Consider the following 25,058-nt stretch of genomic DNA (forward strand, 5'->3'; position numbering starts at 1 on the left):
GAAAGGCCTGATTATAGTTGTAAAAAGAGACAATAAGGCCCCAAACAGGAAAAAAGTATTTAATACTTTAACAAAATGCAAAATAAAAGTACCCAAGTTACAAAACATAAATTCCTTTGGTTCAGTAATCACGCCACTATTTTACCTTCCAATGGCTACAAACATCCCCTCAAAGTGAAGTCAGTTTCCCTCATATGAAGACATCATGCCAAAACCATCACATACCCCACTGTTCAGCGAAACTGTTGAAAACTTACAGGGAGCAGAGCTGTGGGGTAGGAAAAGGGGGAACAGGTTGGTCTGAAGAGAAAAGGGAGACTCTACACATGCAGAACAAGTCAGTGGAAGGGAGCTCTTTGCTGGGTCACTATGGTATGAATCATACCCCTGTACATGCTACATGAGGCTGAGTACCTTGGTACAATCACAAATAAACAGACAATTCAGTGACCCTGAGCATTCCCAGGGAAAAAGAAACAAACAAAAAAACAGAGAAGCGAGGCAAGAAAGGACGGTGTGGCAACAGGCAGATCACAGAAACCAGGGAACATCAGTTTTGCAGACGGGGAAATGAGATCTAGAGGAGTGAGTGTCTGGACAAAAGACACACAGTTGATGGCAGTCGGTATGAACTTCGTGTTTCTTTCTACTATGCCCAAGGAGAAAATCAGATGGATAAGAAATCGACAGAGCCAGGGGTCTCATTGTAGTTCTACTGTCTTTTGCGAAGAGTGCCCATGAGGTCTTAAGGCTTTCCCAGGTGTCTCCTGAACTCTCAAGAACCAGGGGGGGTCTTCTGGGTCTCTTCAGGGTGCCTGTGGCTCTGAGCCAGAGAGATCCAAAGAAACTGAGAGTCAGGCCAGCCGATCAGGACAGAAGATAATGGCCTCCAATCTGCTCCCAAACAATCCCGAAACAGTCACAATAAGCTCAGAGTAGAAATTTAGCAAACTGGGAATGAGACACCATCACCTAATTGGCGGCAGAAAGAGGAGTCATGGAGGTGAAAATCAACTAAAGGCTAAAAACTGGAAGAAGCTAAAAGTAGGTACTGTGTTCAATAAATACTTGAATTAATAAGAGAATAAATAAACACTGGAGACAATGAATGTTTGGTTCCATAAGAAATACTGGTTCTGTTAAAAAGCCTGACTTAGGGCACTTTTGGGGTACACAGTCTTTCTGTGCCACTCTGCTGGAACTGTGTATGTTATCACATCATGACCCTGGCAAATGAAATAGAGGAGAGTCAGTGCAGATTTAAGGAATTAAATTAAATAATAAAATTTGTTTGATTGGTAGAGATTGTGGGGAAAAGGGAGAATGCCAGCTCAGCTTTCTTTTACTTCTTTCTCCTCCTAGGTTTATGAGAACAGTATACCAGATCCTGGAACAATGAAGACAAAATTGCTGAAACATCTCAAAACATGCATTCAGGGTGGTTCAAGCAACCTCTTTCACTTCCCCCTCCCCTCCCAACAGTCATTTCTTGGACCGGGAGGCAGTGGTAGATTCTGACAGTGAGATCTGACTACATTTTTCAAAGATGACCTCGGCTGACAATTTCGGCAGCCCCTGATCCAGAGGGCACTCATCCACCAGGCTGTTCATGGGTGTGGGGGGCAGTGGAGGCTCCTCCTCATCTTGACTCAGTCCAGGAATCAGGGAGTTACCTGCCCTGTCCAATTCCTTGTCTACCTGCTCCCTGGACACACCCTCTGTCTCAGGCTGTCCTGAAGGGATGTTTGTGGAGTCAAAATATGCTGACAGGGCTTCCTGGAGCAGAGGCAGAAGTTTCTTTCGAGAGACCTGGGTGTTGCCTTGAAGATACGCTTGGAGGTTAGGGTGGATGCTTGGGGCAGGGGTCAGCTTCAGGGACGGAGAGTGGGAGCGTTCTAGGACTCCACAGACCTAAAAAGGAGACAAGATGGGGAGGTGGTATATAAGGTGGTGAAGCAAAAAGCTGAGACTTCTAAGAGACTTCTCTTATAGAGGATAAAAAATATATTTTTTTAATTAAGTCATCTAGGGTTGTTTTATTGCTTGCAACAAAGGCACATCAACTAATACACACAGTATTTTAGAAACAGAAGAAAAATTTGAGATGATATATTCCATTTTATTCATAAGTAAACCAAAGCCCAGAGAGATTAAGTGCCTTGAATGTAGATGATGGTAGAGTCTGAACCAGAACCTGGGACTCCCACCTCCTCGAATATTGTTATTTGCAAGGGTATTCCTGTGCTCAAAAACTTGAACTCTATCCTTAGCTGAGATGGGACAAGCATCTACTATATTGAGGTCAGGAGAAGAATACAGGCAGAAAGAATAAATAGATCAAGTTGGGGTGGGAAGTATGCCAAGCATCGTGCCACGTCTGGCCATTTTCAAATATTAATTTCCTCATTTAATCCTCACAACTACCTTACAGGTTGGTATTACTGTTACCCTCATTTACAGGTAGGGAAACTGAGGCTTAGATTAGGTAACTTACCGAAGGTCAAGGTTTTTTTGTTTCTGTTTTTTTTAAATTTTATTTATTTTTTATACAGCAGGTTCTTATTAATTATCTATTTTATACATATTAGTGTATATATGTCAATCCCAATCTCCCAATTCATCCCACACCACCCCGCCCCTGCTGTACCCCCTTGGTGTCCATACATTTGTTCTCTACATCTGTGTCTCTATTTCTGCCTTGCAAACCAGTTCATCTGTACCATTTTTCTAGATTCCACATATATGTGTTAACATATGATATTTGTTTTTCTCTTTCTGACTTACTTCACTCTGAATGACAGTCTCTAGGTCCATCCACGTCTCTACAAATGACCCGATTTTGTTCCTTTTTATGGCTGAGTAATATTCCATTGTATATATGTATCACATCTTCTGAATCCATTCATCTGTCGATGGACATTTAGGTTGCTTCCATGACCTGGCTATTGTAAATAGTGCTGCAGTGAACACTGGGGTGCATGTGTCTTTTTGAATTATGTTTTCTTTTGGTATATGCCCAGTAGTGGGATTGCTGGGTCATATGGTAATTCTATTTTTAGTTTTTGAAGGAACCTCCATACTGTTCTCCATAGTGGCTGTACCAATTTACATTCCCACCAACAGTGTAGGAGGGTTACCTTTTCTCCATACCCTCTCCAGCATTTGTTGTTTGTAGATTTTCTGATGATGCCCATTCTAACTGGTGTGAGGTGATACCTCATTGTAGTTTTGATTTGCATTTCTCTAACGATTAGTGATGTCGAGCAGCTTTTCATGTGCCTCTTGGCCATCTGTATGTCTTCTTTGGAGAAATGTCTATTTAGGTCTTCTGCCCATTTTTGGATTGGGTTGGTTGTTTTTTTTAATATTGAGCTGCATGAGCTGTTTATATATTTTGGAGATTAATCCTTTGTCCATTGATTCGTTTGCAAATATCTTCTCCTATTCTGAGGGTTGTCTTCTCATCTTGTTTATAGTTTCCTTTGCTGTGCAAAAGCTTTTAAGTTTCATGAGGTCCTATTTCTTTATTTTTGTTTTTATTTCCATTACTCTAGGAGGTGGGTCAAAAAAGATCTTGCTGTGATTTATGTGTAAGAGTGTTTTTCCTATGTTTTACTCTAAGAGTTTTATAGTGTCCAGTCTTACATTCAGGTCTTTAATACATTTGGAGTTTATTTTTGTGTATCGTGCTAGGAAGTGTTCTAATTTCATTGTTTTACATGTAGCTGTCCAGTTTTCCCAGCACCACTTATTGAAGAGACTGTCTTTTCTCCATTGTATACCTGTGCCCCCTTTGTCATAGATTAGTTGACCGTAAGTGCTCAGGTTTATCTCTGGGATTTCTATCCTGTTCCATTGATCTATATTTGTTTTTGTGCCAGTACCATATTGTCTTGATTACTGTGGCTTTGTAGTATAGTCTGAAGTCAGTGAGTCTGATTCCTCCAGCTCCACTTTTTTTCCTCAAGATTGCTTTGGCTATTCGGGGTCTTTTGGGTCTCCATACAAGTTTTAAGATTTTTTTGTTCTAGTTCTGTAAAAAATGTCATTGGTAATTTGATAGGGATTGCATTGAATCTGTATATTGCTTTGGGTAGAATAGTCATTTTCACAATATTGATTCTTCCAATCCAAGAACATGGTATAACTCTCCATCTGTTTGTGTCATTGTTGATTTCTTTCATCAGTGTCTTATGGTTTTCTGAGTACAGGTCTTTTCCCTCCTCAGGTAGGTTTATTCCTAGGTATTTTATTCTTTTTGTTGCAATGGTGAATGGGATTGTTTCCTTAATTTCTCTTTCTGATCTTTCGTTGTTAATGTATAGGAATGCAAGAGATTTCTGTGCATTAATTTTGTATCCTGCAACTTTATCAAATTCATTGATTAACTCTAGTAGTTTTCTGGTGGCATCTTTAGGATTTTCTATGTATAGTATCATGTCATCTGTAAACAGTGACAGTTTTACTTCTTCTTTTCCAACTTGTATTCCTTTTATTTCTTTTTCTTCTCTGATTGCCATAGCTAGGACTTCCAAAACTATGTTGAATAATAGTGGCAAGAGTGGACGTCCTTGTCTTGTTCCTGATCTTAGAGGAAATGCTTCCAGTTTTTCACCATTGAGAATGATGTTTGCTGTGTGTCTGTCATATATGGCCTTTATTATGTTGAGGTAGGTTCCCTCTATGCCCACTTTCTGGAGAGTTTTTTTTTTTATCATAAATGGGTGTTGAATTTGGTCAAAAACTTTTCTTCCATCTATTGAGATGATCGTATGGTTTTTATTCTTCAATTTGTTAATATGGTGTATCACATTGATTGATTTGCATATACTGAAGAATCCTTGCATCCCTGGGATAAATCCCACTTGATCATGGTGTATGAGCCTTTTAATGTGTTGTTGGATTCTGTTTGCTAATATTTTGTTGAGGATTTTTGCATCTATATTCATCAGTGATATTTGTCTGTAATTTTCTTTTTTTGTAGTATCTTTGTCTGGTTTTGGTATCAGGGTGATGGTGGCCTCATAGAATGAGTTTAGGAGTGTTCCTTCCTCTGCAATGTTTGGGAAGAGTTTGAGAAGGATGGGTGTTGGTTCTTCTCTAAATGTTTGACAGAATTCACCTGTGAAGTTGTCTGGTCCTGGACTTTCGTTTGTTGGAAGATTTGTAATCACAGTTTCAATCTCATTACTTGTGATTGGTCTGTTCATATTTTCTATTTCTTCCTGGTTCAGTCTAGGTAGGTTATACCTTTCTAAGAATTTGTCCATTTCTTCCAGGTTGTCCATTTTATTGGCACAGAGTTGCTTGTTGTAGTCTCTTACGATGCTTTGTATTTCTGCGATGTCCGCTGTAACTTCTCCTTTTTCATTTCTAATTGTATTTTATTTTTTAAAAATTTATTTATTTTATTTATTTATTTTTGGCTGCATTGGGTCTTCATTGCTGCATGTGGGCTTTCTCTAGTTGTGGCACGTGGGGGCTACTCTTCATTGTGGTGTACGGGCTTCTCATTGTGGTGGCTTCTCTTGTTGCAGAGCACAGGCTCTAGGCGTGTTGGCTTCAGTAGTTGTGGCACATGGGTTCAGTAGTTGTGGCTTGTGGCCTCTAGAGCACAGGCTCAGCAGTTGTGGTGCACGGGCTTAGCTGCTCTGTGGCATGTGGTATCTTCCTGGAGCAGGGATCAAACCCTGCACTGGCAGATGGATTCTTTTTTGTTTTTTATTTACTTATTTTTTCTTATTAGTCATCCATTTTATACACATCAGTGTATACATGTTGATCCCAATTTCCCAATTCACCACATCACAACTCCCACCCACCACTGCTTTCCCCTCTTGGTGTCCACACGTTTTTTCTCTACTTCTGTGTCTCAATTTCTGCTCTGCAAACCAGTTCATCTGTACCATTTTCTGGGTTCCACATATGTACGTTAATATACAATATTTGTTTTTCTCTTTCTGACTTACTTCACTCTGTATGACAGTCTCCAGATGCATCTACGTCTCTACAAATGACCCAATTTCATTTCTTTTAATGGCTGAGCAATATTCCATTGTATATATGTACCACATCTTCTTTATCCATTCGTCTGTCGATGGGCATTTATGGCAGGTGGATTCTTAACCTCTGCTCCACCAGGGAAGTCCCTCATTTCTAATTTTATTGAGTCCTCTCCCTCTTTTTCTTGATGAGTCTGGCTAAAGGCTTATCAATTTTGTTTATTTTCTCAAAGAACCAGCTTTTAGTTTTATTGACCTTTGCTATTGTTTTCTTTGTTTCTATTTCATTCATTTCTGCTCTGATCTTTTTCTTTCCTTCTACTAACTTTGGGTTTTGTTTGTTCTTCTTTCTCTCCTTTATGTGTAAGTTTAGATTGTTTACTTGAGATTTTTCTTGTTTCTTGAGGTAGGATTGTATTGCTATAAACCTCCCTCTTAGAACTGCTTTTGCTGCATCCCACAGGTTTTGGATCGTCATGTTTTCATTGTCATTTGTCTCTAGGTATTTTTTGATTTCCTCCTTGATTTCTTCAGTGATCTCTTGGTTATTTAGTAACGTATTGTTAAGCCTCCATGTGTTTGTGTTTTTTACGTTTTTTTCCCTGTAACTTATTTCTAATGTCATAGTGTTGTGGTCAGAAAAGATGCTTGATATGATTTCAATTTTCTTAAATTTACCAAGGCTTGATTTGTAACCCAAGGTGTGATCCATCCTGGAGAATGTTCTGTGTGCACTTGAGAAGAAAGTGTAATCTTGCTGTTTTCGGATGGAATGTCCTATAAATATCAATTAAATCTATCTGGTCTATTGTGTCATTTAAAGCTGTGTTTCCTTATTAATTTTCTTTTTTTTTTTTTTTGCTGTATGTGGGCCTCTCACTGTTGTGGCCTCTCCTGTTGCGGAGCAGAGGCTCTGGATGTGCAGGCTCAGCGGCCATGGCTCACAGGCCCAGCCGCTCCATGGCATGTGGTATCTTCCCAGACCGGGGCACGAACCCGTGTCCCCTGCATCGGCAGGCGGACTCTCAACCACTGCACCACCAGGGAAGCCCCCTTATTAATTTTCTGTCTGGATGATCTGTGTAAGGAAGGTGTTAAAGTCGCCCACTATTATAGTGTTACTGTAGATTTTCTCTTTTATAGCTGTTAGCATTTGCCTTATGTATTTAGGTGCTCCTATGTCGGGTGCATATATATTTATAATTGTTATATCTTCGTCTTAGATTGATCCCTTGATCATTATGTAGTGTCCTTCCTTGTCTCTTGTAACAGTCTTTATTTTAAAGTCTATTTTATCTGATATGAGTATTGCTACTCCAGTTTTCCTTTGATTTCCATTTGCATGGAATATCTTTTTTCCATCCCCTCACTTTCAGTCTGTATGTGTCCCTAGGTCTGAAATGGGTCTTTTGTAGACAGCATATATATGGGTCTTGTTTTGGTATCAATTCAGCAAGCCTGTGTCTTTTGGTTGGAGCATTTAATCCATTCACATTTAAGGTAATTATCTATATGTATGTTCCTATTACCATTTCCTTAATTGTTTTGGGTTTGTTTCTGTAGGTCCTTTTCTTCTCTTGTGTTTCCCACTTAGAGAAATTCCTTTGGCATTTGTTGTAGAGCTGGTTTGGTGGTGCTGAATTCTCTTAGCTTTTGCTTGTCTGTAAAGCTTTTGATTTCTCCATCAAATTTGAATGAGATCCTTGCTGGATAGAGTAATCTTGGTTGTAGGTTCTTCCCTTTCATCATTTTAAATACATCGTGCCACTCCCTTGTGGCTTGTGGAGTTTCTGCTGAGAAATCAGCTGTTAAGCTTACGGGAGTTCCCTTGTATGTTATTTGTCATTTTTCCCTTGTTGCATTTAATAGTTTTTCTTTGTCTTTAATTGTTGTCAGTTTGATTACTATGTGTCGCCAAAGGTCAAGTTTGAATGAAACAAAGTTGATACTTGAACTCAGGTCTGTCATCAGAGCTGGTGTTCTAAATTACTATATTATACTATTTCCAACACAGGAGGAAGAGAGGAAATGGTAGGGCAGACCGTGAAAAGAGGACTACCATTTTCCAGCACAGAGGCAGCCTGGGCAATGGTAGAGTTATCAGATACCTACAGAGTTCCAGAGGGACCATGGCAGGGAGAAGGAGGGGAGATTTAGGAAGGTGGGGAGAGGTACTTCGTATGGTCAAAGCACCCTTTCCTTCATGACATGATTAGTAAGAGAGCATTGTGCCCAGCAATGAACCTTACATATACTATTATGTTTAATGATTACATCACACTAATTAGTAGGTGGTAATATGACATTTACAGAATCAGAAGTCAACTGACTTGCCTTTGGTCAAAGAGCAAGTAAGTGGCAAATCTGGGACAGAAAAGCCTATATATCTGCCTTTAAAGGCTGTAGTTCTTTCCACAATGCCAAACTACTTTCCACTGAATGAAATTACATTTGCTTCCTGGAGGAGAAGATAAAGACAAAGAGAGGTGGGAAGGGGCAGACATGCCTTTCATGCACAAAAAAGATTATCCAGCTGTATTCAGACCAGTCTTCAGCAGTCCTCGCTGCTAAGAAATCCAAAGAATCCCTGGACTGCCTTAAGTCCACTTTTAAATTCTTCCCTGGGCTTATCAGTAACCAACAGAGGAAAAGAAAGGGGAGGAGGTGGGAAAGGTGGCTAAATGGAAGATCAGGGGAAAAAACCAAACCTGCTCCTAGACCACTTCTCTACAGAGTTAGCACAAACTGCTTAAGTAGTAGAAAAGGTTTCTCGTCTGTTTCCAATTTTCAAGGCAATAAGGTAAAAAGAAAGGAATTGATTTTCAGGGGTGAGGAATTAATGCTTAAACCAAGAATCTAGTTTTAACTCCAGATTTATAACACGTTCTTTTAACCTGATTTCAATTCCTTCTAAGTAGGAACTGTGTCTCTAATTCTCTTTGGAATCTCCCTTTCTCAACAAGAGTATGATTAAGGATATTCACACATAGAGAGAATGGAAAAAAGCGGGTAGTGGCAATTCTGGAAACAGATCAAGGACCTCTGGATAAATACAAGAATGAAGGAGAGGTCTTTACAGCACAGGATAGTGCGTACAGGCAGAACTCTGTAGGGTCCTCAGGCTGGAGAAGGGACAGGGACTCACCGTCACTCGGAGTGCTGTGTGGGGACAGAAAACTGCCAACTGCCGCACTGGCTCATTGCAAGTGTTGAAAAAGATAGTCATGGCGACCAGGGCATCATAGCTGTGAGCCTGGCAGAAGGCATGGAGATCTGCAATGAGGCCAGACCTCTGCAGAAAGGCCTAAAACAGAAGAAATGGACAGGGATGAGGGCTGCCACTGGATCCTCATTATCACCCTCAACAGAAGATGCTTATGAAGGGTTTCTTTGCATGTTAACCTGGGACTTGTACTCCATAAAAAAGGTATCTAATGTTTACTCTGTGCTATTTATGTCCTGGAAGGCAATATATAGAATGAGGAGAATGAGCCTTTCTATGAGGCCATTCTATGAGCCTCACAGAATGAGGCTTTGGGTTCAGACAGAATTTTGAAAATCAGCTCTGTTACCTATCAGCTATATGATCAAGGATCCCTGGACTTAAGTTTCCTCATCTGTAAAATGAGGATAAATCATTTACCAAACTTGATTGTTTTAAGAATTAAAAAATGATAATGGGGCTTCTCTGGTGGCACAGTGGTTGAGAGTCCGCCTGCTGATGCAGGGTACATGGGTTCGTGCCCCGGTCCGGGAAGATCCCACATGCCGCGGAACAGCTGGGCCCGTGAGCCATGGCCGCTGGGCCTGCACGTCCGGAGCAACGGGAGAGGCCACAACAGTGAGAGGCCCGCGTAATGCAAAAAAAAAGGTAATGTACGTAATGTGCCTGGTATGTCCAAGGCTATCCTGCTCTTACAATCAATCAAGCAAGGTCTTTGCCTTGAGGATATTTTTATTCTAAAACAGAACAATGGCGCATACAAATAAGTACAGACACATGACACCTGCATCCTTGGCTCTTCATTCTTTGTCTATCTATCTATATTCTTCTCCAAAATCTCACGCAGTATTTCCTCCAATGAATAATACCACCAGCTGCTTTAGATCAGGGCTTTTCTTTATCCTTAGCATTTCTAATGAGTCAATTTGTACTATGATTATGGTACTCGGCAAGCCTTTTGTGTTCTTATGTTTGGTTACAAAACTAGGTTATAAGTAGCAAGGGAAGAGGCCATGCTATTCTGTTTCAGTAAATTATTTAGTAAAAATTTTTACATGTTATTTAGGAGAAAGCTGTGCAGTCTATGAGAGTACATGTTCAGATCAGATGAATGATTTAAACCAATAAGATATGGAGCCAGGTATTAAAATACCACTATCAGAGTTATATTCATTCACCCATTCGACAAAATTCACTGAGCATCCACTATGCGCCAGGCATTGTCAAAGGTGCTGGAGATACAGCAGAAACAAAAGAAATAGGGTCTCTGGTCTGGTGGAGCTGATAAACTAGCAGAGGAATATAGACAATAAACAAGGAAACCATGAAACATGATTATTTCAGTGTGCTAAGTGCTATGAAGAAAACAAAATGGGAATTCCTTGGCAGTCCAGTGGTTAGGACTCCATACTTCCACTGCAGGGGGCCTAGGTTCAATCCCTGGTCAGGGAACTAAGATCCCACAAGATGCACGTACAAAAAAAAAAGTAATATTTAGAGATTTTTGAGCATGGAGGATATTACTTTAGTTAGGGTGGTCAGGAAAAACCTCCTGAAAGAGAAGACACCTGAGCTAAGTCCTGAATGAAAAGAAGGAGCCAGCTCTGCAAAAGGAGTGCACAGGCTCTGAGTTGAGAGCTAAGAGTGAACTTAATGGTTCTGAAAAACAGAAAGAAAACTGGGGTGGCTACAGTTCTGTGAGTGTAGGAATGGGGCTGGAATGAAGAAGTCAGAGAAAAGGACAAAGGCCTGATAAAGGAGGGCCCTATAAACCACTGTGAGGCTTTTAGATTTTATTAGAAGTACAATGAAAAGGCAGTAAAGGGAGGGGGCCAATAGGATCTGACATATCTTTTTTTTTTTTTGTCTCAGTTCCCCGACCAGGGACTGAACCCAGGCCACAGCAGTGAAAGCGCTGAGTCCTAACCACTAGACCACCAGGTTACTCCCCTGGATCTGACATGTCTTAAAGAGATCACTCTGGCTGCTGTGGGGAGAACAGTTTGCAGAGGTCAAAAGTGGAGGCAGGGAAACTAGCATGGGGGCCATTACAGCAGTGCAGTGAGAGACAATGGACTGTGGAGTAGAGATGGAGAAAAGGAGGGGTAAGATACATTTTGGAGGTGAGCCAGGAGTGAGGGGCAAGGTTACATACAAAACTAAAGGTTTTCTCTCTCCACCCACACCTACATCTTGCTCTTACCTCCAAATCCATATATATTGCACTAATGGCCACCTTGGTGCCTTGTCTGGAGACGGTCTTCTGGTCCTTTCTCAGCATCTGCTCTGTGGTCAGTCCTAGAAAGTGGATGTGAGACTAAGGGTGAAACAGGAGAACCAAGAGAACCCAAGGTCCCAAGACCAGGAAGGTGAGGACACCAAGACAGGTCAAGGAAGAGGAAAAACACAGCCTCTCTTTGGGGCAATGAACAGGGCTAGTAACTCCGGATGTAATTATATAATAGAAATTTATTTATTCACTTAAAATAATATTTATTTATTTATTTTGTCTGCACCGGGTCTTAGTTGTGGCATGCTGGATCTTCATTGTGGCATGCATGTGGGATCTAGTTCCCCGACCAGGGACTGAACCCCGGCCTCCTGCATTGGGAGCACAGAGTCTTACCCACTGAACCACCAGGGAAGTCCCAATAGAAATTTACTCTAAATAAAAAATTACTTTCGATTACCGGGTCACAATAGGTACCTTTAGAGCAAGGGACTCTGGGGAGAAGGGTAAATGGAAGAAGAGAGGCTTTTACTCCTGATTTTCCCCATTCTGTGTTGTTTTACTTTTCTAAAAGTGGGACCTCTCTTTCTTTTTTTTTGCGGTACGCGGGCCTCTCACTGTTGTGGCCTCTCCCGTCGCGGAGCACAGGCTCTGGATGCTCAGGCTCAGCGGCCGTGGCTCACGGGCCCAGCGGCTCCGCGGCATGTGGGATCTTCCCAGACCGGGGCACGAACCCGTGTCCCCTGTATCGGCAGGCGGACTCTCAACCACTGCGCCACCAGGGAAGCCCTCTTTCTTTTTTTTTAACGTCAACAGGCGGTAGCTGGGTAACAAATCATGGAAGTTTTTTTGTTCTCTTCCTTCGTCCTTTGTATATTCACCCTAAATGTTTCTTCTGCTTCCCTAACCATTTATCTAGATCTCACTCCGATAATTCAGTAGAGTTGGCCCTCTGTACCACGGGCTTCACATTTGCGGATAAGGAGGGCCGACTGTATTCATTATACTATGCCATTTTACGTAAGGGACTTGAGTATCCGAGGATTTTGCTATCTGTGGGGGATACTGGAACCAATTCCCTACAGATACCAAGGGATGACTGTATTCCCTCAGCATACTTTATTTATATGTCTATATTCTCTAATTAGACTAGAAACCTCTGAGACTCTTAATATATTCCTTCTCATCCACCCAATAGCCAGGATAGAACAATCCAGTAAATGACTGATTAATTCATGATCAGACTCACACACTACCTAGCTTCTTTCTGGTATAAAGCTTAAATCATTATGCACGCTCTGAAATTGTTTTGACGGTATTCAAGAACATAATGAACAAGGCTTTTGTCCACCAGTTTAACATTTCATACCTGATACATCAAACTTTGCCTTTTGCAGAGAATCAAAGATATCATTTCTCTTGGGCAGATTTGGGAAGAGGGCCTCTAGATTCTCCACATATTGGTTGTCCTTTAGGGTTGCCTTTCCAATTTTAGGGTCCATGTTCACACAGTCCAGGATGATTGTTCCTGCAGAGGAGGAGGATGGCAGAACTCAAATCCTGTGGCCCTCCATTCCTGACAACTAGAACACACATAACCCTCAAACCAAATGGACACAATACCAAAGGAGACTGTACGGCAACTCACTGAAGACAAAACAAACTGGGACAATGTCCTGAGTAAGACATCCCAAATCCAAACTAAAATGTAGTCAGGGAAATGGGGAAAAGGTAGAAAGGAAGTGTAAATATCTCAATTCTTGGAGATTTTGAAACCTAGTCAGAGAGAGATGATCTCTCTTCCACAGGCCAAATTCCAGTTGGAAGAGATAGTCTAATCCAATTCTCTCTCTCTTTTTTTTTTTTTACAAATGGAGAAAATAAGAACAAAAAAGGTTAAAAGATTTGCTCAAGGTCATATAACTACTTCCTGGGCAGAAATGGTATTAGAATTCATTTCCTGCTTCTTTGGCTAGTCCTCTTTCCATTATACAATGCTACTAATAGGCAGCTTCTAGGTCTGTTGTTCTGTGCTTCCTTTCTGCTTTCTCCAACAAAGTATTCCACAGGCCTTCAAAGGACAAAGTATCCCACAGCCTTTTTAATGCCTAATTGCCCCCTGAAAGAATCCCCTCCTTCATATCTACTAAGTGGCTTTGAGAGGGTGTAGTCAGGCTGGAAGAGTCTAGACTTCTCCACTTTCCCTTCTCTGGCATGGGAATAAAGGAACTAATCAGGTCCCAACCCCCAAGCCACCCTCACCATGAAGAAGGGCTGCAGTTTGCCAGTCCAAGATCTCTGGTGCCCCCTGCAGGATTCTCTCGGCCACCAGGGTAGCGCAGGACCCCACCAGCTCAACTGAAACATGGCAGGGAGGGCAGTGTTTCTGATCGATGGGCCGATGGTCTAGCACCTCTGCTACTGCCTCCTCTAAGGCTGCGTCACTTCTGTGTGGGAAAGGGGGGAGGTGTGGGGGAAAAGAGAAAGAAAGATAGGTAGGGGCACTCCAGCTGCACCTCACTCATGAAGAAAACAGACATCATAGGCAGACACTTAGACCTTTGATCACTTCTACCTCTGCCTCACTCCTCTCAGCTCTTCTCTTAAATATTATAACTAAAGCCATCTTTAAACACCGTATAGGTGAATTTGACGAAGTATCAGCTACCAGTACCTCATCCACATATTTGATATCCTTTAGGGTTGTCTTTCCAGTTGACACCTGGACACCCAACATCTAAATCTCTCCTGTTCCCTCAATTCACTTAATATCCAAATTTTATGCAGGTCACCTGTGGCTTCTGGCTCAATTCCCATCCATTCCCTCCTGGTTCCCATCCAACCCTCTGCTACTGCCTTATTCTTGGCCCTCAATCTCTCTCATCTGAACTACTCCAATAGTTCCTTAACCAAACACCTGCTTCCAGTGCCCTCCGAAACTGTCCTCTATAAGACTACCTGAAAGAGCATTTGAAAAATGCAAATTTGGTTCTGCTAGGATCTGGAATAAATAGAATTAACAATAGTTCCCCACTGCTCAAAATAAAGTCTAATCTCCCTGGCAAGGCCTACAAGATCTCCATGATCTGGCCCCTGCCTACCTCTCTAGTCTTATCTTTTTTATGTCCTACTCCTCCCTCATATTTTATGTTCCAGTTATGCAAAACAAATCTCAGTTCTCCCAACTCACCATGCTATTTCATACCTGCCTGCGTTTTGCTAACTACCTCAACTCCTCATTCACCAAGCAAATACCTAGTCTTTCAAGACTGAGATTAAGGATCAACTCCATTAGGAAACCTTTCCTGACCGTCCCCTCTACTCCCCTCTTGCATATTTAACCACTCCATCCTTCATGTAACTACTGTCCCCTAGAGTGACGGTCACCACCTACCTCTAACACCCATTACAATGACCTGTTTACCTAGTTCCCTCCTCTGACTGACAAATTCTTGAGAACAGAGATTCTACCTCACCTTCGTCCTCTAAATAGAAGTTTATTAATGAGTGAGTGGATAGATGGATTAGTACCCTTAGGCTGTCCTCTGTCAATGTCCTGCTATAACCAGTGTGCTTAAGGAAAAAATATTCACGTTACTATTAGCAGGAGCTAGACACGCTTGGGAAGGCCTTGTACTCGTATTGCTTTGTTGGCAGTTTTTTTCCAGTCCTAAATTAGGGATGGGATTATTATAGGTGTGTGTTTGTTAAATAGCATTAAAGAAATATTGCTTTATGGAGGATATGATGTTGCTAACTTTTTAAAGTTAAAAATGCCGTTGTAACCATTATTCAAAGGTTTCTATTGTAATAAATCTGCCATGAAATCTTAAAACAATGATACCAAAGGTAGATTTACAATATTTCTGAGTTATCCTTTAGTTTGAACTCTCCATGTTTCTATTTCTTTTTATTACTTGTATAACTAGAGAACTGACAATATTTTTTTATTGTCTTTCTATATCTGATATCACCCATCAACTATGCTTAGCCTGTGAGATCCTGTGAGAAAACATTCTTTCTTCTACTCTTTAAAAACCTTACTCATCACAGCCCATGGCACATGGTAAGTATCAGCTTAACTTTCTTCCACTTACTTGGGTAAGACATGATTGTCAACAAGGATGAGGGTGAGCTGGCCAGCCTGCTGCAATGCATGGAGGTCAATCTCATCCCGGAAAATCAAGAGGGACTCTGGAATGTGAGTCTTCTGAAGGAAGAAGACATTGTCACCTCGTAGAGGTAGCTCAGAACGTTTTATATTTAAAACTGGCACAAAGACTTCTTCAGCCTCAGTTGTCTAGAGAGGAAAGTGAAAAGAAGGTATGGCTATGTTCTGTAATAGGATAGGAAAAGTCACAAGACTACTGGGACCAAGGGAGACATGATCTTGGGTAAGTCACTGCCTTCCTCAAAGCCGCAGTTACCCAGTCTTATCAAAATAAAAGGATGACCCTTCCCCTCTCTCCTTCTTGGCAATAGCATGAAGGTCAACAAGACAACTCACGGAAAAGACCTTTCTAGATGCTGGAGAGAAGGCAGTATCAGTCCTCCAGAGCTGACATGGGCATGAGGAACATACACAGACCACTGATACCCATAAGGAATTCAATAGTTAACTGTTTGAATATTGCTTTATAGTTTACAAATTCTTCAAAATACATTTGTTCATTTGATCCTCACAGCAACACTGCAAAATATTATCATTTCAGATTTTATAGTTGGTGACAGGAGACTCAGCAAAGTTAAGAGATCTGACTTACCCAAGGCTAAATGCTGTTAAGTAGCAGAGCTGGGTCTTGAATCCAAATCTTTTCATTTTAAGGCACTCTGTTCCTAGGTACTCACCTTTGCCAGATAAAAAGCCAGGGCGAGAGCTGACACCATGGAGTCCAAGTCACAGGCTTCATTTCCCAGCACAACATGTATGGGTCGGGACTCCTAGAGAGGCAGGAGTGGGAAATTAACAAAAGCATCTCCATCCATTTCTGGTTACCTTATACTCATGTAGGGCTGCACACACATCCTCTCACTGATCTTCACAGAGGAGGTAGGTCATATAGTCTTAGGGGTCCTCAGTCATGGATAAGGATATTAGTTAAGAGGGCGTAAGTGTTTTAGCTAAGCTTTAAGCATTCCACACATATCTATAGTTAGTGGAAAAGTGCTCCTTCCTCTCTACTACACTGTCTCCTTGAATGTTAACTTTCAGAAGAACAGCAGTAAATCACTCTCTGATTCTTATGCTTCTCTGGGCACTTGAGGAGAAGTCAAAAGTAAAGCATCTGGGGTAGCTGATGTATTCAAACCATATCAACCCTGGTTTGTACTTTTTTCCCATTTTTAAAATAGGGAAAAGAATCCTTGCATTTCTAAATCACGAGAATAGGTGAACAGACTTTGAAAATAAAGGTATTTAGATATCTAGTCCATGAAAACTCCCCCTACCCAGAGGAGCTTCAACCATAACCAGATATAAACAACACTCTCACAGGCAAGAAACAGACACTTTCCCCAGCAGGTTCAGATTAAAGCAAGAACAGTTGCTGCTGCTGCTGGAACTTTTATTTTTAAAGCTTTGAAAAGTTTCTGCTGATAAGAACTCTGAGGAGGGAGGCATATCTGTCGTTATTATTAATCTTGTTCCCTTGCATCTCCCTACCAGAATTTTAAATAAAATTCATTAAAACCTAAAGGTGTTAGGCTTCCCTGGTGGTGCAGTGGTTGAGAGTCCACCTGCTGATGCAGCGGATGGGGGTTCGTGCCACGGTCCGGGAGAGTCCCATGTGCCGCGGAGTGGCTGGGCCCGTGGGCCATGGTCGCTGGGCCTGTGCGTCCGGAGCCTGTGCTCTATGACGGGAGAGGCCACAGCAGTGAGAGGTCCACATACCGCAAAAAAACAAAAACAACAACAACAAAAAAAAACCTAAAGGTGCCCACAATAGCAAAGAGAGGGGTTTTGTTTCAAAATATCTATTGAATGTGCCATGTATTTAAAAAAATTTTTTTTGGCTGTGTTGGGTCTCTGTTGCTGTGTGAGGGCTTCCTCTAGTTGCGGCAAGTGGGGGCTACTCTTCATTGTGGTGCTCGGGCTTCTCATTGTGGTGGCTTCTCTTGTTGTGGAGCACGGGCTCTAGGCGCACGGGCTCAGTACTTGTGGCTCACGGGCTCTAGAACGCAGGCTCAGTAGTTGTGGTGCACAGGCTTTGCTGCTCTGCGGCATGTGGGGTCTTCCCAGACCAGGGATTGAACCCATGTCCCCTGCATTGGCAGGCGGATTCTTAACCACTGCACCACCAGGGAAGTCCCCCATGTACTGTTCCAATATTTTTACATGCATTAGCTGATCATTTAATCCTCAAAACAACCCAAGGGGTAGGCACTGTAAGAATTATTATTTCATTCCAAGTAGAAGCATTTGGCCAGGTAGAATGAGAGTATACAGTCCATGGCTCAGCTTAGGCACAAGGATTCTATCTTACCAGTTTATTTTTGAATTTCTATCTCAGCCTACTTCTGAAAGAGAGGAAGGAATAAGAGAGACAAAAGCAACACACTAGTTTCTTAATTTCAGCACTGGGCTGCTGTCCTGTGCATTGCAGGGTGTTTGGCAGTATCCCCCAAACTCCACCCACTAGATGCTAGCAGCACCTCCAGTCATGACAATCAAAAATGTCTCCAGACTTTGCCAAATATTCCCTGCGGGTCAAAATCACCCCCAGTTGAGAACTACTGGGTTACAGAAAGGTGAAAATCCACTCTGGCTTCTTCAATCAGGGAAGATTTGCTAGATAGAAGAGTTTAGAAAAGTGGGAAAGGTGTTCAGAGGAATAAAACATAACAAGGAACAGTTTATCAAGTAATGTAACTTTAGGAAAAAAGAGAACCTAGAATTATCTTCCTTGTATTGGCTATTACCCACTCCCCTCACTTGCCCAGAAAGCCAAAGCCAGAAAGGGACAATTTTAGAGGACTTCTGGTGGCATAAATTGTCCTATCTCGTAACTAGAAGGTTTTTATTTTTAAGCCACCCTCTTTTCCATCTCCTACTCCCATCCCTAGAGAGAAGGACAAAAGACAGAGGTTATCTGTCAAGGTTTTGGGCAAAGGGCCTCTGGGGAAAGTCTGCCCTTGGGTTCTCCCCTGTGCCCATTTCTCTAAGCCTATTTCAAGAGGGTGGCAGCCAAGACCCATTCATACTGAACAGCATGCGAGTGGGAAGATTCTTTTCAATATTAAACTCTTTGCCAACACAGTATGAGAATTCTGTACCCAAGACCCAAGGCCTATATTAACTCCTCTGACTTGCAATTCGTCCTCCTGATACCAGAGAAGGCCCCTGTTTCCCGGATACCAAGAACTGCCCAGATGGCTGTGGACCAAAGTGGCAACAAAGCACTTGAGATAAGTGGCTGCTGAGATAACTTGATCACTGAAGCAGTAAGGGAGGGCACCATGTTCTCTAGAGAGGGAACTATACAAACATGAGAGGCCATATGGCCCTGACTCTGGAGGATAAAGGGAAGAGGAACAGAGAAAAGGCAGAACAAGGGGGAGAGGCCTATTGCTGGGCTTGAAGAGGCCCTCGGAGAATCTTTCCAAAACTCATGTTAATGCTGTTTCATTCCAAGTGGCAGCCGAATCAGGATCAGTCAGATCCCCAGCACCAAGAGAAGATTAAGCAGAAAAGCAGAAAGTAGGGACCAAATGCAACTTCATGGCTCTGAGGGGAGGAGAAATGACCCCCAGAGGAAGGTGAATGACTAACCCCTTGTGCTCAGTCAAGCTCAGACAGCAAACAAAAGGAGCTAACACAAAAGGAATACTCTGCGACTTTCAGCCAATCTTGGAACAGGAACAACCAAGGGAGGTGGTGGCATTCCTTTCCCCTGTCAGCACCCACCACTACCCCACCATGACTGGTCCATTCGCCACCCACAATACATGATGTGCACATTCCCAGCGCTGTCCTTTGCACTATTTGTTCTTCTCTGTCTGAAATCAGCAGAACTGCCATTTGAAAAGACCACAGACTGGAGCTGAATCTCAGCTGTTTCTTGTTGTGGGACTTTGGCCTCGCTAAGCCTCTTTTTCCTCATATAAAAATAAGGAGACTACTGTAACCAATTTCATGAAGTTGTTATGAGGATTAAATGAGATCGCACACAAGAGCCTACTCTGTAGTAGTACAGATGAGCTCCCTTCCGTCTTCTCCTTTCTCTAGCCCCTGCTGTCCAGTCAAGCCCAACCGCAAGCCCCTTCTCTCTGTGAAGCCTTCCCTGCACCCGGGCCACAGCAGTCCCTTCCCCTGCACTTCCAGCTTCTGGCACTTGGGATTCTCATACAGAACTTAACTACTACCTTAAGGAGCTCGCTATCTTTTCATGGGCATGTATCACAAATCCTTAAGGTAGCATACAAGCTAGGTGACTATATACTTTGTTGTTCAAACCAGTACTTTTTTTTTTTTCTTTTTGTGGTAAGCGGGCCTCTCACTGTTGTGGCCTCTCCCGTTGCGGAGCACAGGCTCCGGACGCACAGGCTCAGCGGCCATGGTTCACGGGCCTAGCCGCTCCGCAGCATGTGGGATCTTCCCGGACTGGGGCACAAACCCGTGTCCCCTGCATCGGCAGGCGGACTCTCAACCATTGCGCCACCAGGGAAGCCCAAACCAGTACACTTTTCAGAATGAAAAGGGGTGCAATTAATGATTATGTCTCAATAAACTGACTGTCCTGGGCAAGTCGGGTATATGGATGCCTAACTTACAAGGTACCATTCTCCTCTTTGTTTAGGAAAAACATGTTAACTCTTATCCCCCACCCCATCCCCCACTAGCTGAAAGCACAAGCCTCAGTTTTCTGACCATCAGAGGAAGAGTTCAGGGCAAATATAGCTATACTTAGAGCATGAGGAAACCTGAGCTGCCAATGGAAGAAATACAATCTGAGAGCCACTAGTAGATATAAACTTTTTTTCTTCTTTAAAAAAACCTAGGCCTTCCCTGGTGGCGCAGTGGTTAAGAAGCTGCCTGCCAATGCAGGGGACATGGGTTCGAGCCCTGGTCCGGCTCGAACAAGGTCCCACATGCCGCGGAGCAACTAAGCCCATGCGCCACAACTACTGAGCCTGCGCTCTAGAGCCCGCGAGCCACAACTGCTGAGCTTGCGTGCCACAACTACTGAAGCCCGTGCACCTAGAGCCTGTGCTTCGCAACGAGAAGCCACTGCAATGAGAAGCCCGCACAGCTCCCGCTCACAACTAGAGAAAGCCCGCGCGCAGCAACAAAGACCCAACGCAGCCAAAACAAAACAACCCAAAAAACAAAAACCCACTAGCTGAAATGACTGTATCCTGATGTTCTTTGCGGCCTCAACACGGAGTTGCGGGGGAGAGGGGATGGGTTTCAGGGCTGGCAAAGTCAACTACTTCCCTTCCAAGGCTGCATATGGTCTGATGCCTACTCTACAAATGAGTTAATGAGGGAGAAATGAAAAAAGGAGACAAGGAGCCAGAGATAGAGAAGTCTTCCCAGCAGGGAAAATGGGACTGACTGATACTGATGCAAGGACTGCAAATTTCTAAGGATAGTCAGCCACTCCTGATTCCTGCCTCATTCCTGAGAAGTGCAGACAACACAGATTATCCAAAGCTTCTGGATGAACACCTAAACTTGAATGCAGCCCCACCCTGAAGCAAAGATTTTTTTTTCCCCACTAAAAGTGAAAGATGACTCACCATGAATAGGACATTAACTTAAACAGGATTTCTTTTTTTTTTTCTTTGCGGTACGAGGAGGAGGCTCAGCGGCCATGGCTCATGGGCCCAGCTGCTCCTCGGCATGTAGGATCTTCCTGGACCGGGGCACGAACCCGTGTCTCCTGCATCGGCAGGCGGACTCTCAACCACTGCGCCACCAGGGAAGCCCAAACAGGATTTCTTTTAAATGGAACAACCTACTATCGTTGTGGCAGAGATTGTAGAAAATTTCTCTGGTATCAAATGCTGAAAATATGGTATCAGCAGGAGAGGTGGCTGGGTTATCAGCTGTTTGTCTTGTGTAAAAGGCAAGCATTCACAATTTCCTAAAAGTTATATGTGGTTTAATAGCAACACTCAAACTTAATAGTGTCTCTGTCTAAATCATGTCTTTCTTTACACAAGAAACAACAGTGTGGCCTCTGCGGAATTGGATAGGGAGAAGAAAAAGGATCTTTTTCTTTTTCTAATTTCATATCCTTTTTGTATTAACAGTTTTCCCTATGTACATTTACTACTTCTATAATTAAAAGCAATCTAAATTGTTAGTGTCCACCTGTATGTCCTGCCACCAGTTCACCCACTAACATTGCTAGAGTCTAATTTTCTCATTTCTCCTGGCCCCGGCCAGGTTGTGTGATAAGAGCGCTAAGATATGACCTCACCTTCACAAGTTCACAAGTTTGGAAAAAGGAAGATATAGATCTTGCTCCTTGGGGGATGAATGCAGACAGAGAAAGGTCAGGATATCAGTAATACTGAAAAAATCCAGTATTTTTCAGCTTCATATTCCTGAGGAAGATATACTCGGATGCTGTAGTCTAGAGGCATGCAATGAAATGCTATCTGGTGAGGTTTCAGGTTCAAGGACTCTACCAAATGGTGGAAAACAGACTGGTCATTTGGGTTATCGGGGGAAACAAAATACAACTTCTTGGCCCTTGGAATGTGCCACAAAGACTTTATATTAGTCCTCCAATGAGTTCCCTGTGGTGGAAATCAGAGGTAACCAAAATGAATTGGTCCCAAATTGCCTTATGCATTAAAACAACTTTCCCCAAATTTGTATTTCACAAGGAAAAATTTGGTGTAATTGGTGTTAAAATTGAACTTCACTCCTATTCTTCAGGTGAGGGTATTCATTTACGACAGCAGCTGAGTCTGCAGGAGGAATTCGGTGACTTTTAGGATTTGTTAAAGACCAGAATCTTATCACCCAGGGGAGTTTGTAGAGTTTAAGATATTTAAAAAGGAAACAAAGTCAACCATCTGTCTAGGTTTCTCCAGGGGCAGTGTAACTTGAAGTAGGGGGGGCCAGGTGGCCTCCTGGAGCCTCTCTCTGGCCAGCTTTTTGCTGCTAACTGGGGATAGCGGCTTAAGGCTGCATGACCAGTCAGCAAGGCTGGGAGATTCCAACTCGCTCAGGGAGTACCAAAAATAAGCCACAAAGCATTCAGGAGTCATGCTTATAGTTTTGATGCCAAACACACTTTGTGCTTATCCAGTCCAGGCCGCGGATTTTTATGTAATTTGTGTGTGTTAAGGCCAATGAAGAAAACTGGAGGCAAAGGAATGCAGGTTGTAGTCAACAGACATGCCTGCTACCACCACTTTTAATTCAGAATGAATTAGGCCCGCCAGACAGAAACCGCCGTTCAGAGGCAACAAAGCCGTGGGCACAGCTTCCCTCGTACCCGCGGGGTTCACCTGGAGGCCAGTGGGCCGGGAGGCCTCGTGAGCGGAGAACTGAAAGAGGGGCGGGGAGAAAGGAACAAACACACCTCCCGGCAGGCACAGCTCCGATCCTTTTGACGGAACTGACCCAGAAACTGCGAGCAGCGGCTCAGCGGCAGGACCCAGACCCACAATTCCGCCTCCCCGCTCTCGGGCAGACCCCAAAGGCAGGAGCCCCCAGCTCAGGAGTGGGGTGACTGAGCAGCATTCCCATTCTCAAGGGATAGGTTCTCGTTCCTCACTCCTCAGGCCCCAAGCCTGATCAGATCCCAAGCCCCCACCCCACAATTCCGCGTTCCCTCCACATAGACCCTCGGGGCTCCCCAGGTCCCACATCTTTGTCCTTCCGGGACCCCAGGATCCATTCCTTACGATCACAGACAGGGGTCCGTTACCTGCAGAGCAACTCGACAACCCTGCAGATAGTCCTCCATGGTGAAGCTCAAGGTGTGCCACTGCCCTTCGCCGCGGAGAGGTTAACTGACGAATGAGCCCCGCCCCGGGTTCAAGGGTTGAGACGAGTCGGGAGGTGGGACTCGAACCCACCACACCCCGACTCGGCCCCGACCCCGGGAGGAAGTGCGTAAGCAAGGGCCCCGGGAGTCCGACGTCGCCCCGCCCCCAGCGGCGGAGGCCGAGTTCTGCGCCCAGGGACTCACGGGAGGAGCGAAGTGGGGGCCGGAGGCGCGAAATGGGGCGTGGTGCAGGGCGTCCTGGGAAGTGTAGTCTCGAAGCGCCAAAATGGCCCCAAGAATTGAGGGAAGGAGAATTTTCTGAGGTCACAGTGTATATGAGTCACATAACCTATCTTTGTGGCATCTGAACTTTCCCTCTTGAGTCAGGCTAAGTATAGCATCTTTCCATATATTACACCGCCCATCTGGTTGACATCTTAAATTACACTGGGCAAAAACAGCTCCTCATCTCTCTCTCGAATTCTCTTCCTTACCAAACTGACCAACTGCCACCAATTGCGTGATTATACATGTTATAAAAACATTAGAGTAGTCTTTGACCTCTCTTCTTTACTTAATACCTACAGTCTCTCGCCAACTCCTGCTGCTTCTTTTCTGTAGCCTGTTTTTTTTCTACAGCGTCGGCAAATGTCTCATTCTTTTCCTGGACTGTTGTAACCTGGGTTCTTTGCTCCCTGCCTCCCTCATTGTTCCAACTGCTCTTTCAGCCTCCGGAGTTGCTTGAAGTTTCATCCTGTGGCAGCCCTGTAAGTAGAGCTTGGAGGGCCCTTCAGAACGTAGAGTAGGGTTGCAACCTCCTTTAACTGCCACCTTCCAGCCCCAGGGTAGTGCAGAGTACTGCAAATAAAGGTATTCTCGTCATCAAATGTTCCCCTATTTATTGATCATCCCTTTATTTCCTACCACCAGCCTCACACCAGCTTTCCCTGCTCCCCAAGCTAGGAATTGAGATGAGGTGACAGATGAGAAGCTGAGGCCTGTGGTGGGAACAAGGACTAGAGCACAGGGGTATTGGATCTCCTGCTTGCTCAGTTGGTTTTCTCCCTGCTGCACTCTTCCCAGAGCCTGGGGCTTCTTCCACACCTTCTTCTGCACCACCCAGGCACAGCCCAACCGGTTTCATTTCTAGACTAAAAAAATGATTCAGTAAGGACTTGGAAAGGATCGGGATTTTTTCACTTTAAATGAATAAATATGGAAATATCACGCTCTTTGGCCCTGCTTCTTTGGATCCAGGGCAAAGGACTGCCATGCCCGGAGAGATCCAACAAGCTGCTGCTGTCCAGCCCTGCTCCTCCCCACTCAGCAAGGGCCCTTGCTCTTCCCTATTCTCACCAGAGAGGCACAAGTGCTCCGTCCCTTCCAGCGGCAGGCGGAGGGAAGAGAAAGGGTCTGTTGTTTTTCTCTCCCTGTTTCTCTCCCTCACTGCTGATCACCAAGCTGCTGACCAGGTCAGAAAGCCCTAATGGAAATCCTCCAGTGCTGGGCAGGCTCCTCCTCCTTTGGGGAGCTTGTCCTTGACTGATTTTTCTTTGTCCTGATGGGAAAAAAGAGAGAGAGAGAAAGAAGAAAAAAGAAAAACCACAAACTTCCTTTGAAAACCAGCTTGTAGACAGGGCCTGGAGCGCACGCCC

General features: G+C 43.6%; 1 protein-coding gene across 9 annotated transcripts; it reads right to left on the reverse strand.

Annotated features, from left to right (window-relative positions):
• Positions 1-43: 43 nt before the first annotated feature.
• On the reverse strand, positions 44-24,897 carry PRUNE1 (prune exopolyphosphatase 1). Of its 9 annotated transcripts, XM_019919381.3 has the most exons (10): positions 24,760-24,897; positions 23,608-24,261; positions 23,344-23,428; positions 16,304-16,396; positions 15,553-15,755; positions 13,718-13,902; positions 12,825-12,983; positions 11,429-11,523; positions 9,148-9,306; positions 44-1,911 (listed from the first exon to the last, which is right to left on the reverse strand). In XM_019919381.3, exons 3-10 carry the CDS (start codon positions 23,380-23,382, stop codon positions 1,483-1,485), a joined length of 1,362 nt encoding a protein of 453 aa, XP_019774940.2. In that variant the 5' UTR covers positions 23,383-23,428; positions 23,608-24,261; positions 24,760-24,897; the 3' UTR covers positions 44-1,482. The 9 variants fall into 9 exon arrangements, with proteins under 9 accessions (XP_019774940.2, XP_019774942.2, XP_019774938.2 ...); XM_019919383.3 differs by having other exon boundaries at positions 15,553-15,665; positions 23,344-24,261; XM_019919379.3 differs by having other exon boundaries at positions 23,344-24,261.
• Between the last annotated feature and the right edge of the window lie 161 nt (positions 24,898-25,058).

This window comes from Tursiops truncatus, chromosome 1, assembly GCF_011762595.2.
Source record: "Tursiops truncatus isolate mTurTru1 chromosome 1, mTurTru1.mat.Y, whole genome shotgun sequence".
Taxonomy (NCBI): domain Eukaryota; kingdom Metazoa; phylum Chordata; class Mammalia; order Artiodactyla; family Delphinidae; genus Tursiops; species Tursiops truncatus.